Genomic DNA, 21290 nt, shown 5'->3' with positions numbered 1-21290 from the left:
AAAATGGTAGAAAAGGACTATAAAGGGCAGTAACTCCTTAAGGGGTCAACAGACCATTATTTTGATCAAGATGACATATTTGTAGATCTGACTTTGCTGAACATTATCGCTGTTTACAGTTTATCTCTATCTATAATATTATTCAAGATAATAACCAAAAACGACAAAATTTCTATAAAATTACCCATTTCACGGGCAGCAATCAAACAACCGGTTGTCCGATTCATCCGAAAATTTCAGAGCAGATAGATCTTCACTTGATAAACAATTTAACCCTGTCAGATTTGCACTTAATGCTTTGGTTTCAGAGTTATAAGACAAACTCTACATTTTACCCCTATGTTCTATGTTTAGCCATGGCGGCCATCTTGGTTGGTTGACCAGGTCACCGGACACATATTTAAACTAGATTTCCTATTGATGGTTTTTAGCCCAAGTTTGATTAAATTTGGCCAAGTAGTTTCAGAGGGGAAGATTTTTGTAAAAGTTAACGACGACGGACGCCAAGTGACGAGGAAGCTTACTTAGCCCTTTGGGCCAGGTAAGCTATTAATATATAATATCTGAACGAACTTCTGACAATATGTAGAAGATACTATAACACCAAACACCTACATACAAAAAAAGGCAGCGACAACCGTTTGAGAGATTATTTATGTCTTTTGGTCTTCTATGGAGAGTTGTCTCATTGGCACTGAATTCAAATCTTATGTTTATACTAATGTCTATAGTACAATTTCAACAATTGGCAACATATGGAAAAAAGTATAGTAGGCAATTTATTCAATAATTTAATTTTATTAACATAAATTGACAATTTAACAAAATAATATCTTCAGAACATATATGACATGGTAAAGAAATGTACAGTGAAGTGAGGTAACAATGTAAATATACCGGTATCTTTGCTTTAGTGGTTAAAATAACAATAGTTTGGGTAGATATATAAAATTGTCCTGAAACGATTTGGTGAAATAATAACACAAGAAAACGTGTAGTTGAATGTACATGAATATGATAGACATAATTACGAGTGCAAATAAACGAAAAACAAGTGAACATCTACGGTATTATTTTATTTTTTGTGTCTAAATCAATCAAGTTGATGTAAGTTTCTAATTATCTAAATATATTCACTAATTTGAGTTATCAAGCTGGTAATTTTGAATAAGTATACAAATATGGAGAAATGAATTGTTTCGCGAATTTCACTTGAAACCTAGTTTTGAGTGCCTCATGTTCGAGCCCTTGTATTTTGGAAGTACAGAAAGTACAAAGGTGCGGAGGTGTGTTTTACTTTTTCGCCCTGTCTATAGTGGGAGTTGCCACACGGGGATTAAGTTAAAGCTTTTTAAGACTGCCCGCTAATTTCAAATTCTGTGTAGATATATTGTTTCTTTTGGTATCGTTACAATATATTGACATAAAATTAGGCATTTACCATCAATATTTCATATATATACTTGAAGGCATATTGAGGCTATCTGCCACGAAGAATGAATAAGACAGAACCCACCTAATATAAGCTGGAGTGTATTATTAAGACGTGTCAAGCTCAGGATTAAAATGAAACAGCGGTGAATTCCAACATTAAGCCAGAATTATATGATTTGCATGTAAGTTTATTTTTACTTATATAAACATACAAACGTGCATAGATGATCAGTGAGATTCTCTATGATATGGATTTCAGATATATAACTGATCACAACACTGAAATGAAATGTAATTTTATGAACATTGTTGTCGTACAAAATATGACCATTGTCCGACTTTTGCGGCATTATCGTTAACTTTTATCACAAAAGTGCAATTCACAACACTAAACGTTCTATTCCATTGAGTTTCATGAATGATCTAGTTGCCATGGTATCAACAAGGTGAAACCTTTCTCATTCGCCCATTTAAGGCACAATAGTACATATCACATAGATGTTATCATTTCACCATCTGAAATAATAGTCCAAGCAGTGTCAAGTAAATGCAGCTCGAAAGTCTGACTGTCTTGCTACTGTCCTGTCTCGATAACTTATGTGACGTATCTTGCGTATGACCATCTGAAATGTTCAATAAATGGCAATTATAACACAGACCGTCTGAAATGTTCAATAAATGGCAATTATAACACAGTCCGTCTGAAATGTTGATTAATGGCAATTATAACATTGTTGTTTACGGTTACGAAAATTTAAAAAAAATCACATTGCATATAAACTTTGAATTTTTCTTTTTTGGCATTTCATTCAGTAAGACACTGTAAACCTTCACTTTTCATAACGCAAAAGTGAAAAATATTCTGCATCATTAACACATAGAAAAACCCAAAGTATATATAAAAACTCGCGCGCCCTGTAGGGTATAGTGTAATGTATTTCAGTTCAACAAGATAAATGATCTGTTTACATGGTTTCAGTTTAAAAAAGACTAAAGACCAAACGTATTTCTATATATATTTGTCATTAAATCTTGTTGGCTGACCACTGTCAGACATATCAATGTGTACATGGAAATAATATACTTTGACCCGTAACTTGTCAGTAATATTTTTTTGTCATTGTTTTATTACCAAACTTTAATTTACATTTAATATTTAATAAAATAAAATTAGAATACAGAATTGTTTTATAAATATGAGCGTTCTACCTATTAAAAGTTAACATCGTTACTTGAGAACATTAAAATACATTATATATAGTTATCAAAAGTACCAGGATTATAATTTTATACGTCAGACGCGCGTTTCGTCTACATAAGACTCATCAGTGACGCTCAGATCAAAATAGTTAAAAAGCCAAAACAAATACAAAGTTGAGGAGCATTGAGGACCCAAATTCCAAAAAGTTGTGCCAAATACGGCTAAGGTAATCTACTCCTGGGGTAAGAAAATCCTTAGTTTTTCGAAAAATTCAAAGTTTTGTAAACAGAAAATTTATAAAAATGACCTTATAATTGATATTCATGTCAACACCGAAGTGCTGACTACTGGGTTGGTGATACCCTCGGGGACGAAACGTGCACCAGCAGTGGCATCGACCCAGTGGTGTAAATAGTCACATTTGTTATGTAGTAGTTAGAGATCCGTTTAGAAGGTACAAAATTAATGTTCAATTGATTAATTCAAGAAGAAAAAAAGAAACAAAAGAAAAAAGGACCAATTTAGGATACGACAAAAATCAAAGCCCTTTGAATAAAACAAATATGCAGACCAATCTTCATTCATTATAGCTTTACATTTAATATTTGGTGGCAATTGTCTTAAATAGACGTTCGTGCATTTCTATGGGGCATTTAATCTGTCAAAAACCTAAGGGTATTATTCAAATTGGATATAATCTAAATGAGTGTTTCAAGATTGCAATTTCGATACGAATGTTAATAACATTATTTAATCGTACCAATTTTACTGCACCAAATGCGCATATCGACGAGAAATGTCTCTTCAGTGATGCTCGAGGCCACAATATTTGAAATATAAAATTTATACAAATGCTGACGTACTGATCAAACTATAGTGGACTTAAAATGATAGCCAAATGCGAACATCAGAGCTTTAACATTAGGGGACAAATTAGATTGAATATAGAATAACTTGAGTGCGCTCTACATTATCAATTCGTATTTAAAATCAAGTATACGTCAATTTTGATAATAAAAAAAAACTTTGTCTTATTTTCATAACTTTAAAACTGATTTTAACAGTATACGATAGTTCAAGTCGGTTAACAACTTACCTTTGTTGCTATTTTTTTTAATAAAATGTCAGCGTATAAAACTTAATTAGAATAAAAACGTATCTACCAACCTTCTCTCTTTTTAATATCCTTCTCTGCTGCAATATGAAAATTAAAAGAAATAAAATATAAATACACACAAGGATTATAGTATAGGAATGGTAAAAGTCTATGGAATAAATTTATTTGTTCAACTTACTAACTAAATGACAGCAACAGATCACGACTGAAAAGGAAGAAATATGTCATCTGTGGTGAAGTTTGAAAAAAAGTAAAAATACATGACTTTTTGTGTATGAAACAAAGGAACACTTAACATAACTAATGTAACATGTATTGTCAATGTTTTCTATAGTTGCTGTGTCATTTTGGTCTCTTGTGAAGAATTATCTCTCATTGGCATTCATACGACATCTTTTTTTTTATATTGTCAAGTAAAATAGTTGTACTCTGAATCTTACTGCCTACAATTGTTTGAAGTCCGATTTCATATAAGAGTAATAGGAACAACTGTATTTATTTCTTGTATATCCAACGACTTTGGACACTTGTTCCTACAATTCCTATAAAATTTACAAAGCTTTGTGTTGGGAATGTGAACAGGCATTTGTGCAGTTCAAACAACAATATGTGTATGGTTATAATTAACATTAACACATTTTGAACCAACGAATAAGAAAGAATGAAACATCACCGACGTCACCTTAAAATTATTAACATTAAGTGGTCAAACTTACTATTCATAGAAAAGGGTTAACAGCTCGAAATTTATTTATCATGATAGATGCAGAGATTTACAATATACGTATGAAAGATAGATATATCATTCTGAAAGAAAGCATTATTAATTGGAGTAGTATAAGTTTTGTATTTGTTTTTTGATAGAATAAGCTGATTTCAAGATGCTTAGTATTATTCAAATTCACGGCAATGATTTACATTGATTTAAATGGTTATCCAGATTCCCCGATACAAAACAATATATCACTGTACGCAATGTTTTATATTTATATAATATTTATAATTGTGTTTATATTTCAGCATAGTCTGATATGTAAGTAATTAATAAAGCCGTTGTCTCTTGCAAACATAATATAAAAGAAACCGTTGCACTGCATGAAGAAAAAGTGTTATGTGTAAAAATATGTTTTTGTTTTCAACATTTTTAGATTTTGTTGTTCGTCATAACATCACATGCCACATAGAAAACTATAAAAAGTCCAGAAACGACAAGTTCATATTAAATAAGTTCAGTTTATTTCATTGTTCGTGATTCTTAATGATTCGTATTTGTTCTTTTAAATGCAGTATTGAAATCTAAAAGAAATATGACAAATTGAATGCTTACCGTTTAACACATTGACCATAACACTGGTCGTCTTTACAGTCATGCCCTCACTAGGGGTCATACTTCTGCACACATATATTCCAGCGTCTGATGCTCCTACTTTATCTATTGTAAGCTGACTTATTAACGATACACCTGGTACCTCAGGGACATAGTTAACTATAACAGCTCTATTTCTCCACCGTGGCTTGTTTTCTGCAATAAGGTTTCCATTATGGAACCAGTCTATTTTATCAGGAGAACGGTCATGACCAGTTGAATTGCACGTGAGATTTAGTTTTTGGTTTGGACTTGGATACAGTGTACCGTCAAGAGTTATTGCTGAAGGAAATGTAAATTTTATCTTATTAATTTTGTTATTTGGTTTTATATGTATATATGTATGAATTTTGAACAGCGGTATACTACGGTTGTCTTTATATACTGCATATTGTTGAGTAGCATGGTTCAAAGATAAAAACTACACAACAAAAGTAACTCGAACGGATATGCACAGAAGATTTTATACACCCCCTTGTACTCTTCAGAAAAAAAACGTTTGATGCAAATGGTCAAGGCCAATGCAAATCCGTTTATTCAATTTCATTACACATGTTTCAGGCTGTGAATTAAAAATCAATGTTTGTTATGATCCTAAAATTGTATGACGAAATCTTTTAATAGCGTTAGCATAAAATAAATGCTAAAGATAATACACTACTTAATTCGGTTGATAGTCATACTGAAACGTGTTCGGTTTGTACAAAAAGGAGTCTGAATCTGACATTGCTGCTCAATCATGATAAATTTCAATGTTTGTCACAAGACTGACTATCTATAAACATTGAATTTTCTGTTTCCATTGTTATTTGAATGATTAGATTGTTAACGAAATATGGGTGTTTCTTGCCTGTACCAAGTCAGGAATATGACAGTTGTTATCCATTCGTTTGATGTGTTTGAACTTTTGATTTTGCCATTTGATTTGGGACTTTCCTTCTTGAATTTTCCTCGGATTTCAGTATTTTTGTGCTTTTACTTTTTGCAATTAATGTGTAACTATTATATGCCATTTTTGAGTTTAACGTATACTGAAGATACTTAAACTCGACACATTATTTCGTATGAGAATAATAAAATGAAGTTGTATAGTATTAAAAAGGCGGTTATATCAAAATCTAGTATATAACCTCCTTCGTTTTAAGAGAATAACTAAATGAACAATTGAGGAAAACTTACATGGTTCTGTGTAACGCCTGGTATCTGAAATAAAAAGAATAATTTCTTTTTAGAGTTCGAAAAGTTTATGTATTTGTCAATTACTTTTAGTATGTACATTCAATTATTGACTGATACACAAATATTTGTAAAAGTAAATGGGTTATTAGGGGTAACATAAAATCAGACAGAATCATTATTGTCAAAAAATGATACGAAATAGCAAACAGCAGTTACAAATCACTAAACAACTCTTATTTGATTAAAAATTAACTTAAAAGATGTTTGCTTCTTTTTGTGTGTGCTACAGCAACAAGTTTTAGGGTACAAGTGTGTAGTTCGCACTGATATTCGAGTTGTATGTTCACCTTAATGTATTATGAAAACAAGTACAGATCAGGAAGCCGTCTTGGAGACGTAAAACAATTCCTTCAGTTATCTCAAATTCTGATGTCGCTTTTAGAAACATTTTTTGGAAAAACGTGGACTACTTTATACTCGGTTTTGTTCCTTTTGGAGTTCATATTATACTTCTCAGTTTCTATGTTTTGTTCCTTTTGGGACATATACTTCTCAGTTTCTATGTTTTGTTCCTTTTGGAGTTCATATACTTCTCAGTTTCTATGTTTTGTTCCTTTTGGAGTCCATATACTTCTAAGTTTCTATGTTTTGTTCCTTTTGGAGTTCATACACTTCTCAGTTTCTATGTTTTGTTCCTTTTGGAGTTCATATACTTCTCAGTTTCTATGTTTTGTTCCTTTTGGAGTTCATATACTTCTCAGTTTCTATGTTTTGTTCCTTTAGGAGTTCATATACTTCTCAGTTTCTATGTTTTTTTACCTCGATTTGTATCTCCTTAATTGATTTCTTATAATCGAACATTTTACAGCACTGCGTCCTCTAAGCTTTCTTTACATGTGTCTTCAAACTTTAGAATCATTTTACTTAGTAAAGGACTGCGACGTTAAGTTTCATAACTTTTTTTTACATGTAAGTAACTACGTTGAACTTCTAAACTTATCACATGCATTCTTTTATAAGACATTTCTGTCAATCAATGTAAAAGAGGGACGAAAGATACCAAAGGGACAGTCAAACTCATAAATCTAAAACAAACTGACAGGGCCATGGCTAAAAATGAAAAAGACAAACAGAAAAACAATAGTACACATGACACAACATAGAAAACTAAAGAATAAACAACACGAACCCCACCAAAAACTAGGGGTGATCTCAGGTGCTCCGGAAGGGTAAGCAAATCCTGCTCCACATGCGGCACCCGTCGTGTTGCTTATGTGATTATAAATCCGGTAAACAGTCCAACTCGGTAGGTCAAATTCATGAAAGGGAAGGGGATTGTAGTTACGACGCAAGGAACATATCCGATATCATTTGTGAAACGGTTATTCCATAACGGTCAACCAACTCGTGATGGCGTCCGTAAAATTTACGAAGGGATGATTTCAACTTCACCATTTGGAACTCTTGATTTAATAGCTTCCTTGTGAGCAGTAACCCTCTATCAAGAAAATCATGATAGGAAATGCAAGCACGGGAATATCGTATCAATTGAGATATATATACCCCGTATGCAGGTGCTGCTGGAATGTTGCTACTTAGAAATGGAAAGTTCACAATTGGAAAGCTGAAATCATCTCTTTTGTCGTAAAGTTTTGTCTTCAACCGACCCTCATTTGTCAATTTCTAGATGTAAGTCAAGATATGAAGCTGACTTAACTGTATCTGTAGTATCCTTTATCTCCAATTCGATGGGATAGATGCGTTCCACATAGTCACCAAATTTTTAATTGTTTAGTGAAAGAACGTCATCTATATAGCGGAAAGTAGAGTTAAAGGATATTGCTAACTTCTTATCTTTCTTCCTAAGAAGTTCCTGCATGAAGTCAGCCTCATAATAATAAAGAAACAAGTCAGCAAGTAGAGGGGCACAGTTTGTTCCCATTGGGATGCCGACAGTCTGTTGAAAAACACGTCCTCCGAACGTAACAAATATGTTGTCAATCAAGAAATCAAGCATCTTGATAATATCGGTTTCAGAGAATTTTTTGTTTGAATCAGAGTGATTCTTTACAAAGTAGGATTTATACCTCCCTAAGACAAGATACTTGTATCTACGTTAACCATTCTTTTTTATGAAGCAAAGTAATACCAACTCTTTTAATTTGTCTTTAAGTTTGGAGAGTAGAGAAGTCAAATGTTTTAATACTGTTACAAGATGAAAGAGAGTTAGATTGTATGTACTCTAAAAGATCTTTGGAATGTTTAAGTATCCACATCTGATTCACGCCACCTCTAGAATAGGCAGTTTCACAATAACTTTGAAGCCCGTCTTTGATTGCTGATAACATGGATGTTAATAATTTAGAAAGAGGTTTTGTGGAGCACTTGGAAGACCCAGCAATATACCGCTGTTTGTAAGGACACTTATGTAGTTTAGGTATCCAATACAGTGATGGAAGATCCAGTTCCTCATCTTTGGTTGAAATACCAAAGGAACAAAGAACAGACCTATGATTATCCAGGATTTCCTCTTTGGTAAGTGTCGTGAGGGTATATGTTGAGTTTCCAAGTGAATTGTCTATACCTAATTCGTCTATCAAGCAATTAATGCAATGACTTTTACAGACAAAAACGATGTTATTTGGGGCTTTGTCTGCGGGGACAACAACATATTTATCATGGAGGTCGGATAGGTGTTTAGCAACATTTGGGTCTTTAAAGATTGACGTAGCATGGGCATTGATGGACCCATTCAGTTTCTTAATTCTGATTTGTATTAAGGACCTCACTGCCTTTATCCATTCGGATAGAGTGTCTACGTCTTCCGTCTGGCGCTTAGCCCATTGCCTGGCATAATCCTCGACTGAATCCATCAAAATTTTAAAGTTGTATTTCCAATTGATGGATTTAGGCTCACGATATTTCGGACCTTTCGATAACACGTTTCGTAGAGAAGTGTTATTAACAATGTTAAGGTCACCGGTAATAACGTGGCCAGCAGGATTATATGTGAATTGGGAACTAGCACAAGTGCAATCAGGAGGTTTAGACTTGAAGTCGTCAATATCGAGATCTGTAACTGTTCAGCCAATTTTTCATACCCGATTCAGAGGACGTTAATATATTTGTAAGACGCAGTATAAATTTGTTTTATGACACTTACATGTACATGTATTTAATTCGTTTATCTAGTAAAGTGAAAGGAAATGATTCTTAATGTTGGTTGTAATTTCAAAGGAACACAAAAACGTACCTATAATTTTCAAGGTTTTCTTTTGAAGAAGTAGGCGTAGCATGGGGAATATATTAGCAATATGTTAACAACAACTAAAATACTTGATTGGTACATATAAAAATACAAATTACCAAATAAAACGAAAACTAATGTTTCGTTATTACATTTGTGAATATTGACATCTTTATAATTGGCTGTCAGCGTCGTTTAGCACGTAATAAAACTAGCAGGTAGTCTTTGCATTGGGAAATATCTTTGCATTTACAATAATTGATAAAATTCCTTAATGTGTCGAAAAGACATGGCTACCAACAGAGTTTCAGAGTGCCAGAAATATGTTTCTACTTAGCAATACGCGTCAGCTTTCAGAAACATTTAACTACAAATGTTAGTAAAATACAATCAAGATAAAAGGAAAACACAAGTCTTGTTTTGTTTTGACACTATTTTATGTACGTCGCAGGATTCAACAGGCGTTAGTAATAATGTAAAAGTAACTTTGTTTTGTGCCAAGGATTCATATCGGAGACAAGGTGGAGGTAACGATTTATCAAAAGATCACTGACAGGGGAGTTAATTACATCTGTTTATGTCAAGATGAGGACATAAAAAAGACAATAAAACGATGCATTGCTATTATCAACCTCCAGGAAGACGGCATTTTACGAAGACAATAATTATATTTCACAGAATTATCATCCGTGTTGTTAATCTTGTTACCTTTTAATTGTTCTTTTGAACTTGGACAAAGGGGAATGATTTATTCCAGCAGCATTTTATAGAAAAGTCTTATCTACGTCACGAACACCATATGTTTGTTGTTGGCTTCTCAGAAATAATAAGCATTACAAGTAGCCCTCTACATTCATGACTTTATAGGTTAATAAAGTCTCGCATATTTAAGCCAAGACTGAGTATTATCCATAATAAGTCTAAATTGCAATACGCGGAGGTCAATCAAATCCAACTGATAATTTTATAATTTGGTAATATTTTTATATGTAAAGTTAACTATTATTATATATTATTAAAGTTTTCACGTAATTGCAATTCAACGAAACGGAACCATAATTTGTTGTGTTGCTCGTAAGTAGCAAAACTTTACACAAACTCACTATACGGATATCAGGCTTAAAACTTTTGACAGTGTATATAACTATGATAATCGTATTGTTCAATATTTTCAGATAACATTTATTAAAATATTGTCTTTTGATTAACAAGTTTGAGTAAAGTGTCACATCAGACCTGTACCCTCAATTGATATCCAACAGCCTGTATTAGTATTTTGACGTGTGCAACTAGATCATATCTGACAATACTGTCTCTTTAACAGAGTGTGCATGCCAAGAAGACCACATCAACAATATTTAAAGAAAATAAGTGTCAATCCTGTGTAATGTAACAAGATACATATGATCATACCAAATATTGTTTTTAAAGTGTGAGCTCTTTTTTTCATTGAAGGCCTCATTGTGACTTAAACTTGATAAAAATAGAAAAGGGGCGTTAGATTGCTATTTTTTTGGCTTAGTCAGATTTTAAATTTCATGAGACGTCTATTTCATTGCGAGAAAGTTTTAAACATCATTGAGTGTGCATGCACGTGACTAATACAATACTTACTTAAAACTTCTAAATTCACATGATATGTATAGATATTCGCAGAGCTTATTTGGCACTCGTATGTCCCTGAGTGTGACGGTTTTACACGTTTTATAATTAAAGTATTGTTTGTTATACGACCATTTCGCACAAAATCGACACTCATTTCTGGATTCGGCGCATACATCATGTCGCCTATAGTCAATGGGAAATCCTCGGATATTTTACGCCATGACACCTAAAAGGAAAGAAATTGAAAATTATTGGAAAGTTGGCAATGAGATATTTTGCAGGACAATAAAGCGATAAAAAACATGCTAATTATTAATAGTTCTTAAAAACAGATTGCTATAATGTGCAAATAGCTATGTTGGTCAATTATATCTATGCTTTACCAATAATTGTATGGACATTATAATGTCATTTAGAATATTGCAAGGGTATTGACGTGTGTTTTATTTCACTTTTGTCATGAAATAATTAATGTAGAATCATTAGCATCTTTTCGTTTTAGATGCTTTCCAATTATCAATTACTTTTTGCACATTCGCTCATACATACGATGCCAAAAGATATCACACAAAGAGTTGAATAGGGTAAAAAATGTGGTCTTCAATGGAATTCTCCCATCTGGTGGTAAAACCCATACAAAACGAATGGTGTCTGTTTGACTGCGGTATGAATAAGTACAAACCCATGTACGTTCGGAACTATTGGCGTTAAGTTCGAATCCTATATATATAGTCAGTCAATATCATTCGTTCGTAAATTATACGGACGCCATTATAAGTTGGTTCACCGTTATTGAATAAAATGCGAATTTTTTTTTTTTTAAGATGCAAAACTTTTAGAATCAATTATATAATCGTTCTTCTCTTCGTTAAGATTTGTAAATCACACAGGAAATATATTAGTGGAATGACGAACAGTATTGCTGAGCACCATTACAACGAAATCCTGTTAATAAAACCAGATTATGTTGTCCTGTTTCATGTTACATTTAAACAACCAACTTACCGATTTAGGACCCAAATTTCTGATCTGGCATTTTAGTAGAACAGTGTCTCCTGTATGGACTACCTGATCTCTTGGTATAATTGGAATGAAACTCGGTATTAGCTGTCTTTTCACAACCTCTCCTGAAACTATAGAAAAAACATCCGTATTTAGTTTAAAGGTAAAATACAGGAAGCAGAAGCTTTGTGCATTCTTTATTGGTATTTATTAACATTTCGTGTTAAGTTGGTATGATTTTATAAAACCGAAGCAATGAAAACCAAAAGTCTAACAAAAACAGACAACACACTTTTTAAGAGAATCTGCGCTAAGATAAACTGTAACATTAACACTTGTTGGAGTTAACCGTTCGGTTGCAACAAAAGCTGGATTCTCATTTGATTCGAGATTTTAAATTCTCCAAAAAAAAAAATGGACACAACTAGTACAATGTACACTATGAAAAATTCGTTACAAATATCTGTGCTCTTGTATTCTTATGACCGACGGCGTGAAAGCTGTGGCCATTCTAAATTAATATTCATTCTTGCATGTATTTTGTTCTGTAACGTCTTCAGTATCGTTTAACTAATAAAATTCCTCTATGCCACAGAAAAACAGAGTAACGTTTTACTGAAGTCCTTGGAGAAAAAGTTTTGTATATACTCTAATATTATTTTGACAGGACCCAAACTATATATGTTTTCTTGTATGTAAGAAATGCCAACAATCTCTTTACATTTTGTTTTCAGATGAATTATTACTGTCTGAGACCGTGTTTCCACTTTACTGCAACTGTATTGCATTTCTTGTATGCATGAACATGATGAAATGAATAAAAAAAAACCCGAGAAGTAGAAATTAATAAGGCTTCATATTTGTATAAGAAATAAATTAATGAGATTTCCAAACAAACCAGAAAGAAGTACGTTCGACCTTTCGTTAGTCATTATATAGAAATATAATGTCAAATGTTAAACAAATTAGGCCTTAAGCTATTTTAAGGATTGTTCAAATAAAAAAGAAGACAAAAAGCAAGTCTCTTCTCTTCTAACTCTCACGAATCAATTATTTTGTTACGTTTCATGTAGCATTGTAATTAAGGGGCTTCTTATACCAGAACAGCTGTCTTTAATTGGAACACAGTGTATATTCACATCTAGTTTATGATCATGATACGAACCTCAGTTATATGATCAGCAAAAAAAGGGGGTGGTCACCGTTGTGCGAAATTTACAAATTCATTACTGCATTAGTCAGAATAGGGGCATTCTATATTTAATACCGCCAGTAACCTATGATAAGAGTATTTCACGCTCTCTGGATACAATAGACTTTTTAAACGTTAGATGGCTTGTTATAGGTGAACATTTACAGCTTATAATCAACTTATACGTTAAGAAAAGTCTATATTTCCAGTGTCAGTTCAAATTCCAGACCCTTTCTCTGTCTGTCTGCTCAACAGTAAACATAATGACTGATTATTGTTCAACATTCATGAAATATTTGTAACTTTAATAAAAAAAAAATGTACCAAAGTTGCAATCCGTTCTGAAATATTTTATTCAATTTCCGAAATCCCCTTTTTTATGTAAAAATCGGTAAAACCTTCAGTAAGTATACTTTGACCCTGGACTTAAGACCTTACAATCAAGAGGGATCTTTCTACCATTATATATGACCATAAATGAACCTAGATCGAATCCAATATAATCATTTGAATTAGCAGCTGGAAAAAACTATCCTGAACAAATGTTGGGGAGTGATTAGTACTACATTGTATAACCTTAATCGTAGACGTTTCCCACCTAAAAAATTTAAATAAGCACATGGAAATAACTTTCCTTATCTTATTCTATTTTGGGTAACTTTCCTGCATTTAGGGCTGTTTTCAGTAACTAAGACTTTGAACTTAGACGTTGTGACCTGAAAAAACAATACGGATTACTGACACATGATATGGGACCATACATGACTTAGTAAGATTGAAATCCTATATAAAAATTTTGAAAAAAAACACCCTGAAACAACTTACCTAATATGTTCAATTTTGAGTAATTACGACGACGATTTAAAGCATGGTGACCTCAAATTGATATTAAGAGGGGTCTTCCTCTCATTTCATATGACTATAAATAATAGTGAGGTTGCAATACGGTACTAAGTATTGCTGTAGCATCCGAAAACCAAGATGACTGACGGACACAGATGTACGTTTCAAAAACTGCATAAACTTGCTATTTTCTAGCATGTTATATAAACGGCAAATACTTCTGTATCCATTGAAAAGTTTACAATGACTTTAACACTTTGATAATCCTATAAAAAATGTTCTCACTCCGAATTACACGGTATGAGAAATGTACTGGTAATGATATTTACCAATGTGCATAGGAACATTCGCGGACTTTACAATATGCACGTGTCATATGTACTGTTGCATTCCTATGTGAAATGCACTTGATATTTATCGCTGTGCGACTGGGTTATATGAGTAAATTGCTTATAAGGGACGTAAATTTTCAAGTGCGATCTACATCATTCAGCGAACGAGATTGAGGACAATATAAAATTGTGCGAATGTTTAAAATGTATGTAATGCATTTAACTTTTGAAAATAGCTCTTAGACTTATCTATATATATAAAAAAAAAAAAACTATCCAGTTAAACAAAACCCAGCTGTAATAATTCTAGATACAAACACTCTCTAATCAAACCATTAATTCTAATTGAAATGTATAAGAATGAATAAATCTCATCAAAATCTTTAATAATTATTCCCACGAGAGAGCAAAATAAATTAAGTTATGATCTAACGAGCATTAACAATGCCGATTGCTGAAAACGTTTACTGAACGAATCGTTAAATCAAATATAGTATTTAATGCTTTGAATAATAATTAAAAAAAAATTCTAAACATTGTAAAAATAAAACACCCGTTTAGCTTTGAAATTCCGCATTGAGTTGAAAACGTATTGTCAATGAGTACAATAACGCTAACTTGTCAAGAGTATGTGCCTACTGAAGTGCTTAACAATCTGAATAATCATCGATTAAAAAAAATTTCATGACAAATTTCTGAATTATTAATATTTGCTAATTCGATTGCAATACTACTCAGGCATGACAATTTTCTCATATTCTTATGATTTCATGATAGTACAAAAAAAAGAAAAGAAATAGTTGCTACGCAATTCCAACATTTTTTTTTAAAGTTAATAAAATTCAAATCAAAAGCATATGTTTTATGTACTTCTAGATCGTATTATTTAAGAAGTGATAAATGTTGAAAATAAAGATTACAATTGTAAAATCTTGGGTTTGTTCGGGTGTTTTTTCTTCTAATACAGTCGTTACATTGTTATTAATATTTACTTTGCAATGCCTGTAAAGTGGAGAAACAGTGTCGAATCGAAGGCCTTGGCTAGCGAAGATGATCTGTATAAATCAGGTGGAAACTTTTGCTTTATTAATTACCGTGGTCTCCAAAATTGATAAAACAATAACAAAGTTGATGTTTTCTCTTATTTTGTTTTTTCAATAGACTTTTTTTGCAACGATGTTTGATGCGATTACAAATGATACAGAAACACAACAAAAAATTTAACGTTTACTTAATTAAGCTTTAATATTTGACATTACGATTAAGTTAGTTTAATACTGTATATTTAAATATAATGACTTCTATAAATGGACATTCCGACTGAATTGGATTATGCAGATTTGATACATGTGAAGTGCAATTTACAAAATATGTCGAGAGTCGCACATAAAAGACAACTGATTTCATAAAACCGTTTGTAATTTATGATTCATTTCATAATTGTACGGAAATTATTCACTACGATAACTGCAGTAATAGTAATTTACTTTATATGCGTGCACAACGGTTGTGTGAAACAGTTAGAATGAACTACTCATGTATAGCTGCATGTATAGTTTTCGTACGATGAATAACCACAAAATTAGGATTGATGCATCGGCTTATATATAATTTGTAACCTACATTGTCAGATTTTGACATGGTTATACTTATTTCGCATTGTAATATAGGGTCCGAACTTCTGCAAATACACTGATAGTCATGTCTTGGTTTATGTGCTACTTTATAATGAAAAGGGTGTGATGATTTTGTCTGATAGTTCCTAGCACTCTACAACAGACTGACGAGCCATGAGTAAAAAGGCGTCTTTCTAGATCTTTAAATTGATTTTATAAACCGTTTATGACACCTAGCCCACGTTTCGGAAATGGCAAGGGATTAGTGATCACCGTAATGCTAAGCATGCACAATATTTCGGAGCCAGAAATTCAATAGAAGAATTGAAAATAACAGCTATAAATGTATCTTGGGATGCTAGCTAACATATATAGAGTAGGAAGCTTCCTTTACTACACAGCCTCAATTCGTTCTTTTAATTATTTTAAGTATTTTTTCGGCTTATTTGCTATATTTCAAAAATTCTAGATTTATTGAACTACAAATGAGACCGATGGTAAGTCCTTCGATATATATGCATTTCTTATTGAACAGTTGAACAAAGTATTTAAATGTATTTTGTTTGTACACAAGACATGATTCTTTTTCTATTTATCCAAGGACATTTTTCCTGTAATTATACCAGGTCAATAACATGATTACGGTCATCTGTGTTATTACTGCAAACCGATTAAACGGAATTACATATGATTTGATGTTTGTTTGCTTTACGATGTTATCTCATTATAGGTTGACACTTACAATCAGAAGTAAATACATATTGTTTATAACTAAATTTTACTTATTATACTAGTAACTACAAAACCAAAATGGTATCCATTCTACAAGTAGCATGAACGTACCCAAAGTTCCTTTTAATTATAATATGTCGAAGTTGGTGTGTTCCTTTTAACTCTATATAAGTAAAGATAGAGGGAAACAAGACTGCACCAAGTTTTCAGATAAGACTGCTCTCATGTCAGCTTTTTGTTTCCTGAAAGGCCTAACTGTGACTTCCAGAACAAAATCATATATGCTCTTTATAGGGCATGATAGTTCAAATTATTTTCCATGTAAGAAGTAACACAAATATCTTAGTCCAGAGGCGGATTTAGGGGGGGGGGGCTTTTTGAGACCAATCATTAATAAGTATTTTTTATTATTTTTTACATAGGATTGTATTAGACCGAAACAATCGTAAACAGAAGATAAAATATCGCTGTGTTAACACAAAGACTCAATGTATTATGATAAAACCCGAAAGAAACAAAATATATGAGAATGTTGATAATTCCGCAGTGTGCTTTCGCAGAAAGACTTCCAATGTAATTGATTGACAATTGTTAGAAGAGTACAAAGTATCTTAAAGCTATGTCGATTAAAGGTATTTGAGACACTCAATATGTGAACATGCAATCACTCTTGACAGTTATAACAAAAGCTATTATGCATGTTTGCTCATAACATGGATCTAGTTAATTTTGACGACCGACAAAGTCATAAAACATAATTAAGTAACAATCAATGAAGCATTATCTGCAGCATGTTAAGTGTGTTATGACATGAATCATTTTGAGTTAAAGTACCCGTAATATATTTACGGATATTGATACAGTTTGGCATTTAACGAAGAACCTAGACACAACATAACGGGACCACAAGTTTTATATTGAAAATAATTAATAATGGAATAAAAATTAGCTATTCCAGATTGTGGAGATCGACTAACGCCTAAAATCTACAACCGATATTTAGCAAGCTAATGCGATGTTTTTTTTTTTCATAATCATTACTTTAAATTATGACACAGCATTAACAAGTAGTGATGAATACTATGTATATTGTAGCTCTTAAAAGTTACAAATAGTAAGGACAAAAAAGCTATTGCGTTTTATTTTGGTTTTGCAATTGTTTCAATCCAATCGGTTGAAATCTGAAAGTTGAAACTAACCGTAACTTCTTGGCATTTTACAAAGTAAAAACTTTCATGTACGTTAAAGATTTTTTTCTTTATTTTCATGTTTATTCATACATCAAAACATCATCAACGCCAATCTGATGAAAATAGAGATAATGTCCACACTTTGCTTAAAAACATTTAGAGGCAGAAATTTGATAAGTCTGGCCTCCCGAGCAGAGAGCAAAGATATCATTCACTACTGGACACCATACTGTAATAAAGACAAATGCTGAAAGAGTGCCGTTACAGTTGCTCTATGTAATGTTTAAGTATGAATTAAGTCATGTGAAAAGTCGTGGGTGAATGCCACAATCTCTGACTTTTGATATAGTTGTAGATGGCCAGTTTAAAACCAAAGTAAAGATTCGCGAACTACCATACATGTTCTTGCTATGCAGAGCTTCCAAAATTATTACTATTCTGAAATTTTACCTACTTAATTATCATACCATACTGTATAATTGTATATGTATAAAAGTTTATACTATAACCAAACGTTGCCAAGTAGGTAACAATCAACCAATCAACGAACATAAAATTGAGAATGGAAATGGGGAATGTGTCAAAGAGACAACAACCCGACCAAATAAAAAACAACAGCAGAAGGTCACCAACAGGTCTTCAATGTAGGAGAAATTCCCGCACCCGGAGGCGTCCTTCAGCTGGCCCCTAAACAAATATATACTAGTTCAGTGATAATGAACGCCATACTAATTTCGAAATTGTACACAAGAAACTAATATAAAAATGATACAAGACTAACAAAGGCCAGAGGCTCCTGACTTGGGACAGGCGCAAAAATGCGGCGGGGTTAAATATGCTTGTGAGATCTCAACCCTCCCCCTATACCTCTAACCAATGTAGAAAAATAAACGCATAACAATACGCACATTAAAATTCAGTTCAAGAGAAGTCCGAGTCTGATGTCAGAAGATGTAACCAAAGAAAATAAACAAAATGACAATAATACATAAATAACAACAAACTACTAGCAGTTAACTGACATGCCAGCTCCAGACTTCAATTAAACTGACTGAAAGATTATGATTTCATCATATGAACATCAGGCACAATCCTTCCCGTTAGGGGTTTAGTATCATACCATCATAACATATATGAGAAGAACATAACCCGTGTCATGCCAACAACTGTTTTAAGAATAAATGTCTTTAGTTCCGACGCAAAGACCTTATCAGTGACTCAATATTAACGCCAAAATATGCAATCTTTAATGACAAATACATGTATCTAAAATATATTATATGCAAATTCCACAAAAGGCAAAAAAAAACAAAGTACCAATGACAAAAATCTTAGGTCCGACGGATAATTCCAGATTTATAAAAATACGGAGATGTATCATTGTCAGGCAATGAGGTAATTATTTTCTAAAATAACAGGGACTTAAAAAACTTGATGTCACCGTTCGACATTTACGTTGATCAACACCCATACGTGAGCTGTAAAAGGAAGCTTTATAACCAAATAGGAAACAATTCAGAAACAATGATGGACTTTATATATCATGAGATGAAATATGCAATCATGATGACAGGTGGCAACCAATTAGAACCACCATCGACATCTGACTTTGAACAGGCACACATACACCATGGTGGTGCTGATCATATTTGTGAGAGCTAAACAATAAATGCTAGTATGACATTAAACATTTGCAAAGAACATATAGTTCGAAAGAAGTTTGCTCATAAGGTCGCTACTTTATGCAAAGGCAACTTACTGAGAGTTTAGTCATGCCAACATTTTTGGCTGCTGTGTCAGCCTGTACGATACTGACGCTTTGCAAGTGCTTATAGGTTTGTTTCTATTCCTATAAATGGACGTTTAATAGACCCTATCAATTATCTAACAATGATATATGCGGATATCTACAATATTTATACTTTTTATATTTGATTAAAAAAGAATAAAATAAATTGATATGTACGTAAATAATGTGTAATGACCAGCTAGATAATTTCAATGAGGTAATAAAAAGTCCATTTCTACATTTTATATTGCAAATAAATCGACTGGCGAACTGATTACTCTCTACCGAATGGCCTTAAACTATATACGTAATTCAATGATTTCCGTAGTGAAGAATAATGTAGTTAGAGTTGATAAGTTGTAAACATTTCACTTAATGTTTAATGCATCCTGGTACCTTTTCCGTGTCTTTCAAAGCGAATATTTTAAATTTGGCTAACAAAACGGTTTGCAATAAAACTAGATCGCCTATAAAGTTTTTAAACCCTAACGGTTAATAAAGAGTTTATTGCACTGTACAAGGACAGTTATAGTAAAGTGTAAATGTTGCCAACTTTTGTATACTTCCGTGGTTTAAAATCTTCACCTTTACTTCCAATCTAAGCCGATGTGTACCTCCGTGGAGTCCAGATACCAGACTATTTACATCTAGTTATCATACTATTTTAATATTATATTGTTATATGTATTGTCCGCGCACGGCTCCCTTTGGGTAAAAATCATTTACCAGAAAATGTCTATCCAAGCTTATTTCCATAACTTTCTTTAAACACAAAAGCATAAACAAGACGTCACAAAAACAATTTGTTGAACTGATTCTCGTTCAGAACCATGAATGAATTCAATTCAGTTTTACAATTTGTAAACTATTTGATCGTATTAATTCAGTTATGCATAAAAATCGGGGATGCATAGCAGACCTTGTGTGGCGCCAATGCTTACATATTTTTGCACAAAGACTTGAAACAGATTCCAACTTCCTTCATATTCTAAATGATTAACTTTGATAAATTGATTCTTTTATCTTACATAGTTAAAACTTTCAGATTGAATATTATTGAAACTAATGTAAATTAAATATATACGTACTTTTTATCTTATTTGCGGAAATATACACAAGTGTATTGTTTTAATAAATATTAAATGAATCGCTTGATTTCAATTATTGATTTATTATATGAAATTAAACAAAAACCACAAGCATGGCTCTCTCCTAATAGAGGCTTCGTTTTTGATGTCCCTTTTAAGTGGCTGCAGGTTTTATTGGTTTTTTTAATGCATGCTAACGGTGTTACTGTCAGTTTTAAATAAGTGAAGAAATGACCATGTGCGTATACTTCAGGTACCCCTTGCTTGATATTAAATACACTCTCAGAAAATTGTGATTATGGACTTTCCGAATTAATTTTCCTCTAAGTTCAGTATTTTTGTGATTTTACTTTTTGT

The 21290-nt window shown here is 32.5% G+C and overlaps 1 protein-coding gene across 4 annotated transcripts in view; it reads right to left on the bottom strand.

Annotated features, from left to right (window-relative positions):
- Positions 1-819: 819 nt before the first annotated feature.
- The window catches only part of LOC134716243 (MAM domain-containing glycosylphosphatidylinositol anchor protein 1-like), a 58349-nt gene continuing 37878 nt past the window's right edge, over positions 820-21290 (bottom strand). For all 4 annotated transcript variants that reach the window (XM_063579116.1, XM_063579119.1, XM_063579117.1 and 1 more), the window contains exons 3-8: positions 12155-12282; positions 11159-11375; positions 6298-6321; positions 5080-5400; positions 3803-3829; positions 820-2057 (exon numbers count right to left, since the gene is read on the bottom strand). In XM_063579116.1, the coding sequence (XP_063435186.1) occupies positions 1939-2057; positions 3803-3829; positions 5080-5400; positions 6298-6321; positions 11159-11375; positions 12155-12282 (836 nt within the window). In that variant the 3' untranslated portion in view covers positions 820-1938. The remainder of the gene's footprint in view (positions 2058-3802; positions 3830-5079; positions 5401-6297; positions 6322-11158; positions 11376-12154; positions 12283-21290) is intronic.

This window comes from Mytilus trossulus, chromosome 4 (assembly GCF_036588685.1).
Source record: "Mytilus trossulus isolate FHL-02 chromosome 4, PNRI_Mtr1.1.1.hap1, whole genome shotgun sequence".
In the NCBI taxonomy this organism is placed as follows: Eukaryota; Metazoa; Mollusca; class Bivalvia; order Mytilida; family Mytilidae; genus Mytilus; species Mytilus trossulus.
This window is presented reverse-complemented; position numbering and strand designations above follow the sequence as displayed.